The sequence below is a fragment of the Lepidochelys kempii genome, chromosome 7 (assembly GCF_965140285.1).
Source record: "Lepidochelys kempii isolate rLepKem1 chromosome 7, rLepKem1.hap1, whole genome shotgun sequence".
NCBI classification, from domain to species: Eukaryota; Metazoa; Chordata; order Testudines; family Cheloniidae; genus Lepidochelys; species Lepidochelys kempii.
This window is the reverse complement of record NC_136386.1, coordinates 92,439,701-92,460,230: the sequence shown is the minus strand read 5'-3', so window position 1 is coordinate 92,460,230 and position 20,530 is coordinate 92,439,701. Positions and strand designations below refer to the sequence as shown.

Here is a 20,530-nt window from a genome sequence, read left to right as displayed (position 1 = left end):
GCCTTAATCTGTTGCAATTATCTGTCTATAGAAGGGGGATCATACTGGTTACTTACTAGCAGTATTGTGAGAGGAAATACATTAAATATCTTTAAAGACCTTTAAGATTCTCCAATGAAAACACTATTCTTTCCAACTCCGTAATATTGCAGAGTCCTAAATGTTAATGCAATTATATAGTGTTTTTCTCAAACAGTTTTCTGGTCATAAGAACATAAGAATGGCCATATTGGGTCAGATCAAAGGTCCATCTAGCCCAATATCCTATCTTCCAACAGTGGCCAATGCCAGGTGCTTCAGAGGGAATGAACAGAACAGTTAATCCTCAAGTGATGATCCATCCCCTGTCATCCATTCCCAGCTTCTGGCAAACAAAGGCTAGGGATACTGTCCCTGCCCATCCTGGCTAATAGCTATTGATGGACCTATCCTCCATGAATTTATCAAGTTATTTTCTAAACCCTGTTACAGTCTTGGTCTTTACAACATCCTCTGGCAAAGAGTTTCACAGGTTGACTGTGCATTGTGTGAAGAAATACTTCCTTTTGTTCATTTTAAACCTGCTGCCTATTAATTTCATTTCGTGACCCCTAGTTCTTGTGTTCTGAGAAGGAGTAAATAACATTTCCTTATTTACTTTCTCTACACCTGTCATGATTTTATAGACCTTTATCATACCCCTCTCCCCTTACTTGTCTCTTTTCCAAGCTGAAAAATCTTAGTCTTATTAATCTCTCCTCATATGGACGCTGTTCCATATCCCTAATAATTGTTGTTGCCCTTTTCTGAACCTTTTCCAATTCCAATATATATTTTTTGAGATGAGATGACCACATCTGCATGCAGTATTCAAAATGCGGGCATACCATGCATTTATACAGAGGCAAAATGACATTTTCTGTCTTATTATCTATCCTTAATGATTTCCAACATTCTGTTAGCTTTTTTGACTGCCGCAGCACACTGAGTTGATGTTTTCAGAGAACTATCCACAATGACTCCAAGATCTCTTTCTTGAGTGGTTATATTCAGGAAGGCCCATTGATCACAGTGGGACTACTCATATGCTTAAAATTAGGCATTTGCTTAAATATTTTGCTGAATCAGAGCCTCTATGAACACTGAAAAAAGTCAGTTAAATTATTAAAGTTTATTTATCTAATTCAGATCAGTCATTTTCAATTCTTTGTCACAGATTTATAATAGAAGTAAACCAAACTTTAAGATAATATTAAATAAAGTTTACTATAAGACTTTTCATCTTATTCTTACCATCAATGCATATGAATCACAGACACTATGGAATCCATAATAAAAAGCTGCAAACTGTTTGTAGATTGATTTGTTGAGAATGAAGTCAACATAAAGCTGCACATATTCTAAAAAAAAAACCAAAACATTTGATACCCTTTATATTAGATATTAATAAAATTATTTCAGACTATCATTTATTGTATTATCTTAAACAGAGTTGAAATAATTTAAAACTTTTAAAATACATTTTACTTTACATAGCATTAGCAAGTTCATTCTGAATTTTATTTTTACTACTCAGCTAAATAACAAAATCTATAGTTACAAGTGAAGTTTGGTGCATTGCAGTTGGCATATTTATATCTTTAGTGTACCTTTCCTATTCTGAGCCGTAACTGGAATTTTATCACCACCAGGCTTTAGGTTATAAGATTTTATGACTCCAAATTCTTCTTGAAAAACCTGGAGAAAGAGAGAAGATGGTATAGTACATGTAACACCTTTGGTCCATTATGGCAAATAAATCATTTATCAATAGTTTTGCATATTTCTGAGAGATTTTTAAAAATTATGCGTTATACTTTTTAGTATTTTTCTTAACAAACAAATATACTATTTAAAATGTGTTAGTTGTGTGGTAAGGCTCAGATACCACAAAGGAGAAAGATGCAGAAAAGGATTTAGGAGATTAAATATATTAGAAGAAATAAACTCTCTTTTAATTGTAGGTCCCACAAAATTGAAAATAATTTAGGTTATAAAAATTCTCATACCAGCTGATGACAGTATAATTCCCAGCTAAAGCAAAAAAGCCTTGAACTAGATTAACAAGCCTTTGTCAGGCCTAACAACCGTTTTCAGGCTGTTGCAGGCCTAAACCCAAGCTTCCTTGGCTAAACTAAATCATTCCAGATTAGAGCAAGCCTCTGCTAAGTTTAAAACTCCCATGGCATACCAAATCTTTCATAACTGGATCAGGATTCTCTTTAAGCCAGTGTTCCAGACTGGAGTATATCAAATAGTTAGTACAAGCATTTGCCAAAAACTAGCCCCCAGATTAGGTAAAGTCTTTCAAATTAGGTAGGTCTCTGCCTAAATCAGGCTTCCAGGTCAACTTGAATCCCAAATTTACTAAATCCTCCAAAGCTACAGCAAGCCTTTGTCTGGGCCAACCTTCCAGGCTAAACTGACTCTTTCAAAGCTAGGACAAGCTTTATAGTTCTTTAACCCCAACCCCACTGAACTCCAGACAATCAGCAATCACTCTCTATGATGGACTACTCTACCTATGAATAAATCTCCTGAGATGGATCAATAATTACTATAAACTGTAGAGTCTGTGTTCCTACAGTACCTGGAAAGTTGAATAAAAATCTTCTTCAACGTTGTCTTCATAGGATAGAAGCTCACTTAGTCCATGGGCCAACTCCTGGGGGGAAAAAATTACTAAATTAGCTACAATTCCACCTTGTCCTTTTAAAGTACAACAATTTACTACTGAGAAACACCATGGGCAAAATTGCACATTAAAGCATACTATACATAAAGCAACCTGTTACTCCACATGTGCAGAAATTATTTTTCAACTACTAATAACTATATTTTGAATTTTTCCCCTCACCAGGCAAAGGAACTTATTTCCAGTATGTTCATACTGAATTCATCTTTCAAACATCAGCTACAAATGGATCTAAAAAACCCTGTTAGATTTTTTTTAAACAAATGGAAAAAAGGAGATTTATCAGTAATTGTTCCCCAGATGTTACCTTTGAAAGAAAGGTACAACTAAACAAAGAGCTCATAGAGAAGGGGCTGCTTCTGTATTTTGCCTACCACCATTATATCACACTTATTCAAGTAGATTAAATTTAGTATCCAGGTCTGTAATAAGTAAGCTGGAGTCCCAGTGCCACAGAGACTAAACTCTTATTCTACCAGGGAAGTGACTGCTTGGAATGCTTGCATCCAGAATGTATGTATTTTGCAAATTTGTAGGGCTGCTACTTGAAGTGTAGTTTCCAGCTTTATGTTGTTTAAATAATCACGACACTCTTGACACTGGGGTCAAGATCAGATGCTAATATTGGGAGAGCAGCTCTTCAATTTAAAAAAAAAAAGTACTCCTTTGACACCACTTGGTTCTGTTATTGTATGTTATCCTTCTACAGTGAGGATTCAGAGGCATTTTACTGAGGGAGAAATGTATTTTTCCCAAAATGCCCAAATAACTGTGATGAGCCTGAGTGAAAGGCTCAGTGTGTCCAGATGGTAACTAAACAGCCCATTCCATGCCCATCTTATGCTTATGTAACTTCTCTTTGTGGCATGAAGACACCATAGGCCAGATTTACAAAGGTAAATAGGTACCTAAACATGCAGCTATGTGCTTACTGGAATTTACAAAAATATCTAAGTAGGTTAGGTACCTAGCTCTCACTCAAAGTCAATGGGAGTTAGGCACTTAACTCACAGAGTGCTTTTGTAAATCCCACTAGGCGCCTATATGCATCTTTAGGCTCCTATGCACTTTGGTAAATCTACTGTCTGGCCTGCGTATGTGTATCTGGAGGAATGCTTTGCCTCCCCCTTCCTCTTCAATATGACTGCAAGAGGAGCTATGACTCTCAGTATTCAAAAATGGAACCTACTGATAGATAAAGTGGTTTCTTGGCAGGAAAAATAAGATCTGAAGATCTTGTCTTCAATTTATGATCTGATGGTTTCTTTGTTGGAGAAGCTGGACCGAAAGATCATCTCTGATTTCAAAGTCGAAGATTCTGAGACTTCTGAAGAAAGGAGTTGAGCAGGTCAGACTTCAATCCAGGTGGGAAGTTTAAGACTGAGCTCATGCTTCTTACCCCTACCCTGGAATATGGTGCCACACAAAAAAATAATACTAATGCAAGTACCCATCAGCATACGAAGTGCCTTAATGATAGGGTAGCGACATCTTCCAACTGCATGGGGCACCTTTTTTTGATTCCCAAACTCTTTTTAGGATATATCATCTTGTGCTGATGCAGATTTCAGAATATTGCTACTCAATTGTAGAAACTAACCCCACTACAATTATTAGAAATTAATCTGGCCATTACAAAACTTTTGTGGGCTTTTTTAAACCATAGGAATGAAGACTGATAATGATCTAGCAGGTGGCTATAGAGGAACTGAGGTCAATTAAATGGCCGAGGCCATTTGTAACTTCATTGAGAATGCTTAGATACAGAACTGACTCATGTACACCGTTGAGAGTTTTACTGCATCTAGTGATACCATGGATTGCAAAATATAGCACTGGTCTCTTAGAGTGGCGTTCTGCATAGTAAATTTCTTAGAAGTGAAGTTTCATGAGTTTGTGTGTAGTTTTGCTTTTTTAACTCCCATAACTTAAATGGCAGAAGGGAAAATTTTATTCAATCTTTTACAAGCAAAAAATAAATAAATAAGATCTTCAAGAAGAGAGAAAATGGTGAGTCGTTTGGAAAGCATATAAAAAAGGGGCTTATAAAATGAAATGTTCTGCAACATTTAAATGAAACCGAAGCACCCAAGCACCCATAAATGAAACCAATTATTATTTAAATAAACTATCCTTTAAAATACTGCTTTTTACTTACTGGTATAATATGACACAGGTCATCTAATGAAACATCACTGATGCCTACAGGTGTGTTCTGATCACAGGGAACAATGGGAGGACTCAAAAGTTTCTTATAACAGCAAGGTGGGAAGCGAATATCCAAGGTGATACTGTTATACACGGCAAGTCCCATAAGCTTTACATGTCAGATGTTAAGTAGAAAATCATATTCTTATTATTCTTTTTAAATCACTTTTGGAAGAATATTTTACACTGTTAGTGAGTATTTTGTAAGTAAGTATTAAACAAAACTGAAAAGGCAAGAAAATATGTTCCTTTTTCAACATTTCCATCATTCTTTTAAGAGTCTACTGTCTAATGTAAGAATTATTAAACTAAAAAATATTAACACGATCAAATAATGCACTTCTATTCAACACTTGAATTGCTTCATACTTAAGATTCTAATACAGCATGAAACATTTTTTGAACTACTATAATATGGAAAAAAAGTTAAAATGAAACTATAGATATGGGTATCTTTAATCTAAAAAATTCTACAGAGGTCTTAACATACCAATGTTTCCATAAAAATTAAACACATTAAGACAAACTTATGCTGACAGTGTAGGTCACCAGCAGGCCTATTCAGGCATATTTGGTGGGAGTGCACAAAGATCCAGAGTTTTTGGGAACTATTAATGAGAAATCAGGTTGATTTTACACATTTTTGTACAAATCAATATGATTACTGTTGTACCTGAGAAGTTAATTATCCATCAAGAGAAGCTGCCCGTCTTTTGTGATTGTTACTGGTTACTGCCAGATTTGTTATTACATCCCATTAGTTTAACCTTCCTGTGCCAGGCAGCCAACTGGGTAAAGCATGGGATATTTTCCTTATACAAAGTTTAAATATAAGACCAGGCTATTGGTTTCCATTTACTAAATATGCCAGTTCTAATAAACAAATATATAAGCCATCCGATTTACTGCCTATTCCACCAGGCTGTTTTTCTTTTTGTATTTAGCAGATTAAATCCTGTTTACTGTATGTATTCATTCTATTTGTAATGACTATACTGTTTAATGATTTTTTTAAAAAATTCAGTTTATTTATTGTTAAGCATTTTGTTGATAAGTTATGTCATTTATAATAGCAGTGTGAGTATCCTATACTAGATTATATGTCAACTGGTTTAACAGTCAGCAAGAAATTACTTTTTTCAACCAAAGATTCAATTTTACAGATGAAACTTTACGGTCTATGAACTATTATTATAAAATAGATTTTAAACTGGTTACTAATAGGAGTTCCATACTTTAAAAAAAATCTAATTCTTAATTTCCTAACTTTGAAGTGCTTGATTTTCCTGACTTTACATTATTTTAATGTAGTTTTTTGTATGTAATGTATATGTATACATACACACAATATGTATTTTCCGACAAGAATCACTAGTCAGTGTATTCTGTTTAGCTTTTTAAAGCAAAAAAAAAAAAAAATCTTTTACTGAAAAATAAAAGCATAATAAAAACTAATTCTGATATTGTATATTTATACTTAATCAGAACTTCCTAGCTTTTTGTTTTTACATTTAGTAACTGATTAAAATACTATGCAGGTAGCACCTTCAAGTGGACAGCAAAGGATACAGCTCCAACCAATCGGAATTCAGAGTAGTTATCACATTTATAACTGCTAAACCAGTGACAGTGTGAATCCTTGTGATATGTAAACATACCTGTGGAATGTAAAAATTATTTCACAACATTATTTATCTGCAATGAAAAAAATCCCCCCAAAGCATATATTTGTCTTACGCTTTCTTCATCCTTTTTTTAGCTAACAGTGTGTGTATATCAGTGAGTGCCCTCATTCTAGATACTTTCCTTCCTTTCCACAGCAGTACAGGTAGTTGTTTGGCAATCTTGAAGGATGCCAGCACATATTCACTGACACTAATGTCACAAGCTGTATTGCCATGTAAGGCATGGTTGTGGGCTGTCTCACAGAAATCACCAAACAATAGTGAAATTGACAATGTTAAAGTCAATTTGCTAAAGAATTGTATTTAAGATCCATATTTATGGAGCCAAAAATTAGAGAGTTAGAGTGAGTCAAAATTGCTGGAAAAAACAAGAGCAAAATATGTTCTAATAATGGCCTTGGGATATGTGATTTAGAAATTGAGGAGACAGAGACCCACTGGATAGCACAATACTGACTACCATGTTCACAATTCTCAAATAAGGAGCTGGCCCTCATGCAGGCAAGTCCCACATCTATACACAATTATTGTGCTTCAGCTTACAGACACTGAAGGTATGTTTACACAGCAAAGAAAAACCTGTAGCTGGCCTTTGCCAGCCAACTCGGGCTTGGAGGGCTCAGGCTACGTGACCCAATAGAGAATATTAAAAAAAAGATCCAAGGTGGATGGCTAAACATTTGAAAAACTAAAAATGCCTATCCATCCCTGTTTTTAATTCATCATGTTTTTAATCTGTTAATCTTAAAGAAGTAAATTATGAGGACTCACCATAGTCTGGGTGAAAAATCTGGCGAATAAGGAGAAGAAACCATTCTTTTGTCAAGCCACCCATATCAAGACCAGCCTCCCCTACAAATGTAACTTTCAACTTTTTTTTCAAATCTGCCCTCTTCCGTGTCAGCTATTAAAAAATTAAAATTAAATAAATCAGAGACTCCCAACATATTTAATATTACAGAACTTCTGGATAACACAAATGTGCTTATTTTATTTCTACAGCTATTATTTCAAGTGAAATATGAATCCATAAAGTTACTGAATTCTAATTCATAATTCAAGTTTATATGAAAATAACGGTCTAGACTGGAAGAAAAGGAGTACTTGTGGCACCTTAGAGACTAACCAATTTATTTGAGCATGAGCTTTCGTGAGCTACAGCTCACTTCATCGGATGCATGCCGTGGAAACTGCAGCAGACTTTATTTATGCACAGAGAATATGAAAAAATACCTCCTCCCACCCCACTGTCCTGCTGGTAATAGCTTATCTAAAGTGATCATCCGGTGGGCCATTTCCAGCACAAATCCAGGTTTTCTCACCCTCCACCCCCCCATATAAATTCACTCTCCTGCTGGTGATAGCCCATCCAAAGTGACAACTCTTTACACAATGTGCATGATAATAAAGTTGGGCCATTTCCTGCACAAATCCAGGTTCTCTCACCCCCTTAGCTAATCATAATTGTTTGGCCACTCTCCCTCCTGACTCATGAGGTCTCTGTCCAGGCTTGGAAGCCATCTTGGGAGTCAAGGCACCAAATAGCTCTCATCCATGCTCTCTCTGAGTAACTGGGTCCTGGGTATGGCAGCAGTGGGTTAAAAATTTGGGTAAGAAATTGGAAGAAGAAAGCCTAAAGTATTTAATAATCTTGGAGCATGTGTAATTCTGTGGGCAAGTTAATTATAGAAAGGTAAGTGAAGTGTCATTTGAGTCATTAAAATCTATGGAATCATAATTTCAATGGTATCACCTTTTTAACCGATGATGGCAATCAACTTCAAGCATTCCTTCCGTTTATAGTAATCTGCAACCTTAAAAATATTAATCCAGGTATCACGTTCTGGGCATTAACCGATAACACATTATTGTCAGTCAAGAGCCTCAACAGAACTTCATGAGGGCTGCCACGTTTGACAAGCCTGTGTTAAAGTATAATTTAAAAAAATTATTTTTAAATATTTTCTTTAATGTATAGCTACATAATTGTTCCAGACTTGTCCTGTTTGGTGCCATAGTGTTTGTTAGAGAAAGGACTTTTGAATGATACCCAACTTGACCCATTTCCGACCACACTGTATTATCAAAATGTCCACCAACTGCAGGACCTGGAGTGGGGGACCCATAAGAACATAATAATGGCCATATTGGGTCAGACCAAAGGGCCATCCAGCCCAGTATCCTGTCTACCGACAGTGGCCAATGCCAGGTGCCCCAGAGGGATTGAATCTAACAGGTGATGATTAAGTGATCTCTCTCTTGCCATCCATCTCCACCCTCTGACAAACAGAGGCTAGGGACACTATTTCTTACCCATCCTGGCTAATAGCCATTAATGGACTTAACCTCCATGAATTTATCCAGTTCTCTTTTCTGTTATAGTCCTAGCCTTCACAACCTCCTCAGGCAAGGAGTTCCACAGGTTGACTGTGCGCTGAGTGAAGAAGAACTTCCTTTTATTTGTTTTAAACCTGCTACCCATTAATTTCATTTGGTGGCCCCTAGTTCTTATATTATGGGAACAAATAACTTTTCCTTATTCACTTTCTCCTCACCACTCATGATTTTATATACCTTTATCATATCCCCCCTTAGTCTCCTCTTTTCCAATCTGAAAAGTCCTAGACTCTTTAATCTCTCCTCATATAGGACCTGTTCCAAACCCCTAATCATTTTAGTTGCCCTTTTCTAATGCCAGTATATCTTTTTTGAGATGAGGGGACCACATCTGTACGCAGTACTCAAGATGTGGGCGTACTACGGATTTATATAAGGGCAATAAGATATTCTGTCTTATTCTCTATCCCTTTTTTAATGATTCCTAACATCCCATTTGCTTTTTTGACTGCCGCTGCACACTGTGTGGATGTCTTCAGAGAACTATCCATGATGACTCCAAGATCTTTTTCCTGATTAGTTGTAGCTAAATTAGCCCCCATCATATTGTATGTATAGTTGGGGTTATTTTTTCCTGTGTGCATTACTTTACATTTATCCACATTAAATTTCATTTGCCATTTTGTTGCCCAATCACTTAGTTTTGTGAGATCTTTTTGAAGTTCTTCACAGTCTTAACTATCTTGAACAGTTTAGTATCATCTGCAAACTTTGCCACCTCACTGTTTACCCCTTTCTCCAGATCATATATGAATAAATTGAATAAGATTGGTCCTAGGACTGACCCTTGGGGAACACCACTAGAGGAGAAGTGAGCTCCCCTGCCATGCCACTGCAATTATGATTCTGTAGATTTTTACAAATCAAACAACCCCCACCCCTTATCTTGGTAACACTAGCTTGCCCACCACAGAATGAGATTTTACTACACTGTGCTCCTACACTATAAAACTTGAGGAGAGAAGGTCGTGAAAGAAGAAATCACACAGTATCTAAAGCATTAGAAGAAGTTGGAACTCCTACCTTGGAATATGATACAATATAATCTGATGATTATGCACAGTATTATTAATGGGTTAACTTTACATTAATATTTTTAAAATTTATTTTTAGTTAGCATGTACATACATAAAATGCACATAACTGTGTGTGTAAAGTGGGTAAATGTGCAGGAGACAACGACTGAAAATGTGGTTAGTTTCCTCAGCTACCATTACAAATGTTTTAAATAGATTCACTATAGAAATAAGTCCTATCAGACTGAATTAAAAATGTTACAGATACTTTTCAACAAACATTAATTAATTTCCATTTTCTGTACCTCATCAAGTGAATCACTAACAAGGTGCATCCTTCTCACTTTCAAGTTTAGGAATAACATATTCATGTCAGGTCTCTGCCTGCGAGAGACTTTGTCCACCAGGCTTTGCTATTTGGAATAAAAAAAAAAATATTTTACATACACAACATTTTTGCTTAAGAAGCCAGATCAGCTCAGTACCTAGCACCATTTCCTCTTAACAGCTACTTCTCCCTTATATCCAACACTGTGTCCTGTGACCTGTATATGTACTCTTGTATTCCGATCTATCATTGTTCACATTAGCAGAATAAAACTGACAACTAACAATGCGTTTCAGGGCAATGTATTCCCTCATAATTATCTTCCTCATTAATCTGGCCTGCCTGTCACTCATGGGAGTGGTGAAGAAAGATTCATATATTGCAGAAGACTAAAGAACAGCACATTATACTGTAGAAACACATTTATGAAGCTACCGCAGCCCTAAGCAAACTAAAACAAGAACACTGTGTAAGCATTCTTCATGGCCTTTTGCAGACTAGAAGTTACAGAATGATCTAATTTTTTTTTCTTATGAGGTTAGCCCTAAATTTCAGAGATTGCAACGAATAATTTTACAGAATGTTTAACAGATTAAAATGTATAACATTATTTTTACTTGAACATCATTTATCACAAAGTTACTTACCCGTGCCATGCTTATCATCTGTTGTTCTGAGTCCCTTTGAATAATAACTTTTTTTGCTGCTATAGAAATAATGAATGGATACTGACAGAAAGAAAACCTGAATGGCAAAATAGACAGGAAGTTAAATAAGGTGTAATTTTTACTAAAGATAATAAAACAAGAATCAATCTTTGTATTACAGTTTAGTAATTTTCCCCTCCGTTAATATTTTATAAGAGTTATTTGTAAATAACTCTTCTTCTGAAATAGCTATTGTTCTTTCTGCATTGTGTGCACAGATGTTAATTTAATCTTGTGCAAACCATTTTAGTGTTAACTAACAAGGACTTAGCATTCAAAGTATTTGTATATACTTTTTCACAATAGACCTTTAATCTTTATTGTAGCATCTACCATCATTGCACTTTCACGTGACTGAAGAAGAAAGCCAGCCACTATAGTATGCAAACAGTATCTTTGGTATTAAATACTAAATTTGAATTGTTAAGCAGAGCTAAAGAATAAAAAAAAACTTAATTTTTAAATGACTTTGATTGCAAAAAAGATGTCTCATGTCTACTATTTTCCAGTCAATTAAAGCACATAATGTAAATACTTGTATTTTATGCTATTTGCTGGGGCCTGATTGACATTTGGAGCTGCAGGTATCCAGCACTTCTGAAAAGATCAGGCCATTAGTAACATTATTTTTCAATCAATCAGTATTAAGAATGATAAACACTCAAGAATCCCAAAAGTGACAGACACCTATGGTTCTTTTGTTAGTTTTCTTTGTTAAAGTTAAGCTCTCATGAAAGTGAGGGCATAGACAGCACTAACTTGAGCAAAGAACAGAGCATGTAGATGCTGTCCAAGCTTCCTCATGTGGCTCTGCTAGTATTCAGTCATGACATGCAGTAAAGTTATTTGTCTCCTTAGCCTATTCTCTGATAACTGTGTAGAACATTGTACATATCATAAAGCTACTACAGTGAAGTATGACACTCCCTCCCAAAACAAAATTTGCCTTGGAACTTGTGCAGGAATTTGGACTTTGGGCCCCCAACATGCAAGGATAGTGTATTAGTCCACTGTACTATCTGCCAAAAAAACAGTGTCATCTTTCATATAATACCTAAAGTTTCTTTCATCCTTCACCTTTAACAACATTATATGGGCCACAAGTCAACAGTTAGTATTCTTAGTCAACAGAGACATCATTCACTAAAGAAACATTGATTCACCATGTAAACTAAAAATGAACTTACTAAATATTCTACACCACTCATTAAAAATCAATTTGAAACTAACTCTAAGACTGATGAAGTGGTCCACATGTCCTGTTACAATACAAAAATTTACAGCTACATTAACAACAGACAAAAAAAAATAAGAAATGTATGTGAACCGCATCAGCACAGCATTTCTATCAAGAATTTTTATAAAACCTAACAAAAAAGATTACTTACCAATAACTTTAAGTTGAGTGTATTTCTTTTGTTCACATTTATGGGATGTGTGGCCTGGTACAGCTGAGTTTCAGGAACTTTCTGGAAAACACTCCACTGTTGCTCTGAACATTGAGACTCAAGCCTATACAAAGGATTATGGAGCCCACAACCACCAAATGAACTCCATAATCCCACGAGAACAAAGTTGTGAAGAAGAGAGAAAGGTGGGAGCAGAGTGTGAATATGCAGAGGCAACCCTCCTAAAGAACTACATTTGCTGGTGAATAATCTTTTTTTTTCCCCAAGGTTTGCCTCTGTATATTCCTGATCATGAGGTATAAAACAGGATGATGAGAAGTGCTCTCATATCATCCTTGTTTTGAGAATTTAACGGGCAGCTAACTAGTACTGCACTGGCTTCATTCACAGGCAGGGACCACTAGGTCCTGTGACATAGGTGCAGGAGGCCACAAGACTTAACCACGTTAGAAAGAAACTCACTGACATTTGATAATTATTCTTTAATGGAATAGTAGCTTAGAAAACATCCTGAAATCTCTCTTCAGGATAAAAAATGGCCAGGATTGCACCAATATAAGAAGATATCTTTTGAGTAGGTACCAGAGAAATGAAGCAATACCCATGTCACTTTCAGGAATTCTTCTAAGGTTTGTGGTATACAAATGCAAACCAGCCAGTTCTCCAAGTACAGGTACACTGGAATACCTTAATATCAGAAGTATGGTGCAAGCACAGCCGAACAACTGGTAAATCAGAAAACAGTAATGTCTGTTGCCTGCACTTAAATATTTGTGTTGGTAAGTCTGAATGAGATATGTAAGCATCTTTTAAAAAAGTTGATAGCCTTATACAGGCTTCATAGAGAAAAGATAAGAATGATGGAAGCAAATATCAGCGTTTGTAATTTGAATTTCTTCATTAACTCTGTTAATTTTTTTAGCCTTCATATCATCATGGATCTATCCTGATTTTTTTACATGAGAAATGATCTTGAATAGACAGAACATCCCCTTTGTGCTGATCAGGCACCTTCCTTCTGTAGTTTCAAACTTTACAGAGAATTGTCCTCTGCTCTGAATAGTGTTTAGGGAGAAGAAACCCTTGTAAGCATATGGGAAGAGAGACTGGGTTGCCCCATGGAATTGGATTGTGTGGCCCAACCAAACTTTAACCACCAATGATCCATGGTAATTTCACTCCCCATTGCAAGGAAATGGACCAAATGGTCCCCAACCACCAAAGATGACTAGAAATTAATGAATGGCACAGGTTTCTCAGGCAATTTGTTAAATATGTTGCTTAGTGGATGCAGAAGCCACGTGAACATCAGTAGTCAAAACTGACCTACTATTTTTTTCCACCCCCAAGCCAGGCAGATCATAACAGATATAAGCTGAAGGAAGGAGAAACAGTCAGAGTTACTGGAGCTGGTTGTGGTCGCAAGAATGGTGAAGACTACACACACAAAAAACACAGTTTGAAACTGGTATGCTTGTCCAGATTGGCTACAGTCCTCTGTTCTGAGGCCCCACTGGGGATTTAGACTATGTAATACTGCAGAAACAAGGGAAAAAACAAGGGAAAAACCCCAAAGTAAAAAAAGAATTAAAATTATACCAAGAGTGATATAGCTGGACTAAACTACACTATGGCCAAAAGCCAAACAAAACATGTCTGGCTATAGACAATAGGTCCCAATGTCTACAGCTAGCCAAGAAAAGGAAAGAACTGAGGTGGGGTGAAGGCCAAATAGCCCTACTAAAAGCTTGGTTCTGAATGTTCAGAGCCAGAAGGAGGCACTCCTGTGAACCCAAATGGCATTGTTTCCTAGGAAGTTCCTGAAGCTCAGCAGTTCTGGGACATACCTGTGAATTTGCAGCTGAAATTCTGTAGTTTTCTGAAGATATTTGTACGACAAGATTCCATGATACTAAAAGTTTGTAAAATGCTTTTATATTTCCAAATCCAAATATCAGGCATCACACTGAAGCCTGATCTAAAATGGTGTGAACAAATTCTGCCCTTAAGGTTTTCTTCAGCTCCTACTAAAGTCAATACAAATAGCACATATATAAACACAAGGCCGCATTTGTTTTTAGTATCTTTAACTTACTGAGATCATTTCAGTGTACTTTGAAATAAAAAAATAAAAAGTAAAATAAAGAAAGATATAATTAGTCTCTCTTGATTCAAGCCACCAAGATCCCTTCAGAAATCCTTAATGAGATGATATATTGTCTAATCTGATCCAAAATTTTCATTTTGTAAAAACAAGCTTTTGTGAAATCAATGAAAAAAGTTTTCATTAAAGATTTTTTTTAAATTCAAACGAAAATTTTAATAAATATTCCTCTTCTGTTTTTGTAACCCAAATATTGTGCTGTCTCATGAGAATCTAAAGTCTTAATTTCACTGTACAAACTGAGCAAAATGCAAAAAATAAAACAGCCTAACAGTGAAAAATAAACTGAATTTTACATTTTCTTCCACTTTAATAACCTGAAGTATTACTTAGAACAGGAGACTTGTTGCCAAAAGTGACAGTTAAAGAAAGACCCTAAGCCTGCAAAGGCTTACTCACATTTATCTTTATGCACTGAAAATAGTTCTATTGACCTCAGTGAAATTGATCACAGTCTGTAAAGTTAAGCATGTGTTTAAGTCTTGGCAGGATCAGAGCCAAATTCTGGAAGGACTCATATAGTATATGAATGTCTGATATGTTTTATATATAAAATGGTTAATGCCACTTGATATTAATAGGTGTCTCTCTTATTGTGTGGCAGACAAAAATAATTTGTATCATGATAAAAATAATTCATATTAAAAAATTTGTCCAGTAGAACCTCAGAGTTACTACGTACACCAGAGTTACGAACTGACCAGTCAACCAAACACCTCATTTGGAACCTGAAGTACACAATCAGGCGGCAGCAGAGACCAAAAAAAAGCATATACAGTACAGCACTGTGTTAAATGTAAACTACTAAAACATTAAAGGGAAAGTTTAAAAAAAGATTTGACAAGGTAAGGAAACTGTTTTTGTGCTTATTTTATTTAAATTAAGATAGTTAAAAGCAGCATTTTCTTCTGCATAGTAAAGTTTCAGAGCTGTATTAAGTCAATGTTCAGCTGTAAACTTTTGAAAGAATAATCATAATGTTTTGTTCAGAGTTATGAACATTTCAGAGTTACGAACAACCTCCATTCCTGAGGTGTCTGTAATTCTGAGGTTCTACTGTAATTAGATTTCACTAGCTGCCTTTTGTACTGTCAATATTAGCAAACAATGAACTTATATTATTGTCTACAATTTTTACCTTTTATCTGATTTAAATCAAAGTGTGAAATCCTGGCCCCACTGAAGTCCATGGCAAAACTTCCAATGCCTTCAGTAGGGTCAGGATTTTACTGAAACTGTCAAAACTATCTATTTGAAAAAGACATGGTGCTGAACTTTAAAATAAATAGACAAACCTATAACGAACAACAAAAAAACAATCTATTTTTATTCATTGTTAGACAAAACCTGACTCTTGCCAGTTTCTCTTTTACCTGTGAGAGTTTCCATAACACTGCCAGTTATGATACTCTTCCATGAGATCAATATGATCCAAAGTAGAATTATAAAAATCCATATATGGAATAATAGCAGGATTAGCTAGGCTATTTGCAGCATCTACAAAGAAAACACACAGAATCACTATTAGGAACTCTCTCAAACTACTGTCCCAATGAGGCACACCAATTTTCAAGCTGTGTGAATGTCAGAGCACTTAGAAAAATCAGCTGTTATACAGCCATCTCTTTTGAACCTTACCTATAGCACTGCTATCACTCTGCTAAAATAAATATTGTCATGCTGGCACACCAATACTTAATAAGAATACTTTACAAACCATTATAATCAAAGAGAAACTAGACAAACAAGTGCTAATCTCAAGATCATTTTTAAAATATTTTTATTTTGCAGTTTGAATGTTAAAAAATAATAAGTCTAGGGACTCAAATTGCTTTTTTTTGCTATCTCAAACATGTCTCTGACATATGGAAATTTGACATGCAATTGATATGTATCATTTAATTTATTTTTTTGGTATTTTATGAAGAACCAACAGATTTTGTCATTGAAATTAAAGTACCAGCTAATGCTTGTGATCAGTGACTTGAAACAGGGACCAAAATTCCAAGGTAATTTTTTTCTGCTTCCATTTTTTCCAAATACTTTGTAAGAATTTAAGGAAAAAAACCCAACCTTGAAATTCCAATGGAAATCTAAAAAGTATTTTACTCATCAGCAATAGAAGACGGCTTTCCTGAAAAAATATCTTAGTTTGACTGTACCTCAATATAAGGGTGAAATCTTGCCCCATAAAAGAGTAATAAAACTCCTATAGACTTCAGCGGGGCCAGGATTTCACCAAAGAGTAGAAAGAAAAGGCGTACTAGTGGCACCTTAGGTTAATCTCTAAGGTGCCACTAGTACTCCTTTTCTTTTTGCGAATACAGACTAACACGGCTCCTACTCTGAAACCAAAGAGTAGTCTACTCTTTATTTATGGCTTATATGAGTAAAGTATAGTCACCAGACCAATGGACACCTTTGATTAAGGAATCAATTGATTCCTTATTTTATTTTTCAAGACCCTGAAGTCTTAATTTATCTAGATATTTCAAACACATCTATTGACATAATATGTTTTTATGTTACAGGTATAAGTTCAATGAAGTCTTAGTAAAGGGAAAAAAGGCATGGATGCACTCCAGGCCCTACCTATTTCCTTTCAGAGTTCCAATTCTTGTCTAAGCTTCATAGTGAAATAGTTAGATACTAAATGAGAACAAGATTTAGCCAACTTGTCATTACTTGGGGATCTGATCTTTAATCAACTGTTGTCTTGATGGAAAAAAAGGGCCCACACTGTAGACTTGAAACCACTCCCCATAACTGACCTAATATTCATGGCAAATGATGACTCCTTTCAACAAGCCCAAATTTATGAGTCGCAATGCATTTATTGCGATCAGTCAAGCAATACATTGGATTAGCAATTCCAAATTTAATACTAAGGTTTGTAAATATCTGTTCACTCCACAATAAAAAACGTGTATAAAATACTGCACTATAACGAGATCTGACTTTCACTGGATGTGAAATAAATTGAATGCTGCATGTTGGAAATTTTTAAGATCTGCTAATCCACATGCATGTTTGCTAACAGGCTTGTGCCAGTGGGATTGGTGGATTTATACGTCAGCAATTTGCCGCAAATATCAGTGAGACTGGTATGGGCTATCTATGAGACTGAGAGTATCTCACATTCATTTGATCTATTTTCTTTTAAGGGGAAACAGGCTAAATGCTGACCATTCAATTTGATTTGTGTTCAGACTACCTATATCTTTTTATATGTATTTATGTGGTAAAAATATATGTATCCTTACTACAACATTACAGTTTTATTCAGTTGCTGGAGAAACCTTTTGTATAATCATTTGATATCAATATATTCCTATCTGCACCTGTGAGTTTTGACTAAAACTTAATTGGTCACAATTTTGTGAGAGAAAATCTCATCCCCTGAAGTGCAAGATAAGAATGCGCCTTCTCCCTAAATATACATATAGGATTAGGAAAGAAGTGATAGTTATGTAGACTAGATCACTTCTGCAGGGAAAATCTTGCTTTTGGGTACAGTTTAAAGGCATTCTTCTAGGATAATGGAAAAAGCATTTGGTAGGTGTAGACGGGGCTGCATTCTTCTCAGTATGCAGTGGTAAAAACTGAAGTGCTGTGGGAACATCATGGTCTGTTGATGAGATTGACTGAGGAATCTATTTTGTCAGTTACCATTTTATATCTCTATGGTAAAAAGAAAAAGCCCATATATCCTAACAGAATTATGAACTAAGAATAATCAATTTTAGTGAGAAAAACTTACTGAATAAAGCCAAGACTTTGGTTGCTGATGGAATCCACCAGGTACATTTTATCATGGGTGGGAATTCTTCAGGTTTTGCAGGGAACAGACGTAAAGAAATAAATTGCAGCAACCTGTCTACTAACTGCTTAAACCTTCTCTGCGAAATCCTAGAAGAAACACACTGAAGTTACTCTTATGCTAGTACTGCCCCCACTGAAGCCCACTATAATAAATTACCACATAATGGACAAAATTCCCAATATAAAGTTTATTGACAACTGCATACTTCTAAACATTGACATGTGGCAATATTTTTCTTTAAAGGATATAGCAATTCTACTGAATGCATCAGGCGTACTCTAGATATGCTTTAGTCTCTACATCTTTTTCAGATTACTGTATCACAAGTTACATCTTTCCTTTGGCTCTTTATTAAAGTGGTAAATAGAAAGATAGAAATTATCTGTTCTCTGTAAAGTTTGTCTTTTAATCCTGACAGCTTTTTGGAATTTTCTATTTAGAGATATTTTGCTTCATTGAACAGAGACACTGAAAAGAACGTCATGCACTCTTGAGTATAGATTAAGTATTCTACAAACACTTTTTATGTTGTACAATACATAGCTTCCATGTATATAGTAAGAGAAGTGCAAAATCTTGGTATGATGGGATAACATGGTTTTGGTAATTAAATATTCATGGTAAATAGGCCCAATGGCCTGTGATGGGTTATTAGATGGGGTAAGATCTGAGTTACCCAGGAAAGAATTTTCTGTAGTATCTGGCTGATGAATCTTGCCCATATGCTCAGGGTTTAGCTGATCGCCATATTTGGGGTCGGGAAGGAATTTTCCTCCAGGGCAGATTGGAAGGCCCTGGAGGTTTTTTGCCTTCCTCTGTAGCATGGGGCACGGGTCACTTGCTGGAGGATTCTCTGCTCCTTGAAGTCTTTAAACTACGATTTGAGGACTTCAATAGCACAGATATAGGTGTGAGGTTTTTTTTTTGTAGGAGTGGTGGGTGAAATTCTGTGGCCTGCGTTGTGCAGGAGGTCAGACTAGATGATCATAATGGTCCCTTCTGACCTAAATATCTATGAATCTTTTTAAAAGATAAAAAGTTCAAATTTTTAGTATTGTTTGGCTTTTCTATCCTGGCTGTAACTGTGAAAAACGTCAATCTTCATGTTACCTTCTTAACCAAGAGAACAATCACTATTTTCAAACAGTGAGCCAAACCAAATTATAGCTATTAGAGTTTTTTGGTAAACTAGGACACATTTCCGCTTGAGAGGGAAATTTTTACCTCCTCATGGAAAAGCTGCCCCCAAACCTAGCAGATAACCTGCAAGGCCAGGCTCATTCAGACAGAAACCCTGTATTCAGATGAGGCTACAGCCCATAGTGGTCCCTACTAACACAGCTCCAACAGGGCTACGCTTCCACCAATGGGATCTGTGCAAAAGTTAACATAGCCTTGTAACTTCCATGAGTATAGGAGAACTATGTATGTACCTCACAATCTGCTCCTTCCATATATGTTTAAAAAAATAAAACTTTTCAGTTAATATAATTAATATAGTATAATTGTCAGAATACAAAAATGAAAGTACACTAAAAATTGTGATCCTATATGATGGAAAGTATTTTTTTTTTACTTTTTAAACCAGTGAGCTAGGAAATGATGGTCAGCTTCTGCCAAGGTTGCTATCTGTCTTAGCAAGTGAGCATAGATGACATAAGTAGATGTGTTACTAAACTGAGGATTCTGCAAAAGATATTAAAAACATGTTGTTAGTACCAAAATTGTATAAAGAAAAAAGCCATTACACTTTTCCAAACAATACAATCATGGATGAAAATATCATTCTGAAAATTGCTGTGATAGAGTCAAGATTATAAAATAATAGATAATTTTTTATTTACAACTTCTGTTCAAAGTCAAAAGATATGTACAACTTCAATATAGCAACAGAAAACATTTAAAATGCTCTTACATTTTAAACAGAAAGCAGAGGTTTATTTAATGAAGACTTCGCTATAAGTGAACATCAATTAAAACATGTTGGATAAGCTTATGGAAGTTTTAATATTCTTACGGCTGTGGCTAGCATTGACCTTACAGCTCAATATTATATACAACTATATTTCTCCACATAGAT

The 20,530-nt window shown here is 35.5% G+C and overlaps 1 protein-coding gene across 5 annotated transcripts in view; it reads right to left on the bottom strand.

Annotated features, from left to right (window-relative positions):
• HECTD2 (HECT domain E3 ubiquitin protein ligase 2) overlaps positions 1 to 20,530 on the bottom strand; it is a 74,558-nt gene that overhangs the window by 15,036 nt on the left and 38,992 nt on the right. For all 5 annotated transcript variants that reach the window (XM_073353822.2, XM_073353823.2, XM_073353824.2 and 2 more), the window contains 11 exons: positions 20,027 to 20,136; positions 18,388 to 18,536; positions 16,001 to 16,124; positions 10,995 to 11,091; positions 10,325 to 10,432; positions 7,378 to 7,510; positions 6,491 to 6,579; positions 4,872 to 5,030; positions 2,609 to 2,683; positions 1,629 to 1,716; positions 1,273 to 1,379 (listed from right to left, as the gene is read on the bottom strand). In XM_073353822.2, coding sequence (XP_073209923.2) covers positions 1,273 to 1,379; positions 1,629 to 1,716; positions 2,609 to 2,683; positions 4,872 to 5,030; positions 6,491 to 6,579; positions 7,378 to 7,510; positions 10,325 to 10,432; positions 10,995 to 11,091; positions 16,001 to 16,124; positions 18,388 to 18,536; positions 20,027 to 20,136 — 1,239 coding nt within the window. The remainder of the gene's footprint in view (positions 1 to 1,272; positions 1,380 to 1,628; positions 1,717 to 2,608; positions 2,684 to 4,871; positions 5,031 to 6,490; positions 6,580 to 7,377; positions 7,511 to 10,324; positions 10,433 to 10,994; positions 11,092 to 16,000; positions 16,125 to 18,387; positions 18,537 to 20,026; positions 20,137 to 20,530) is intronic.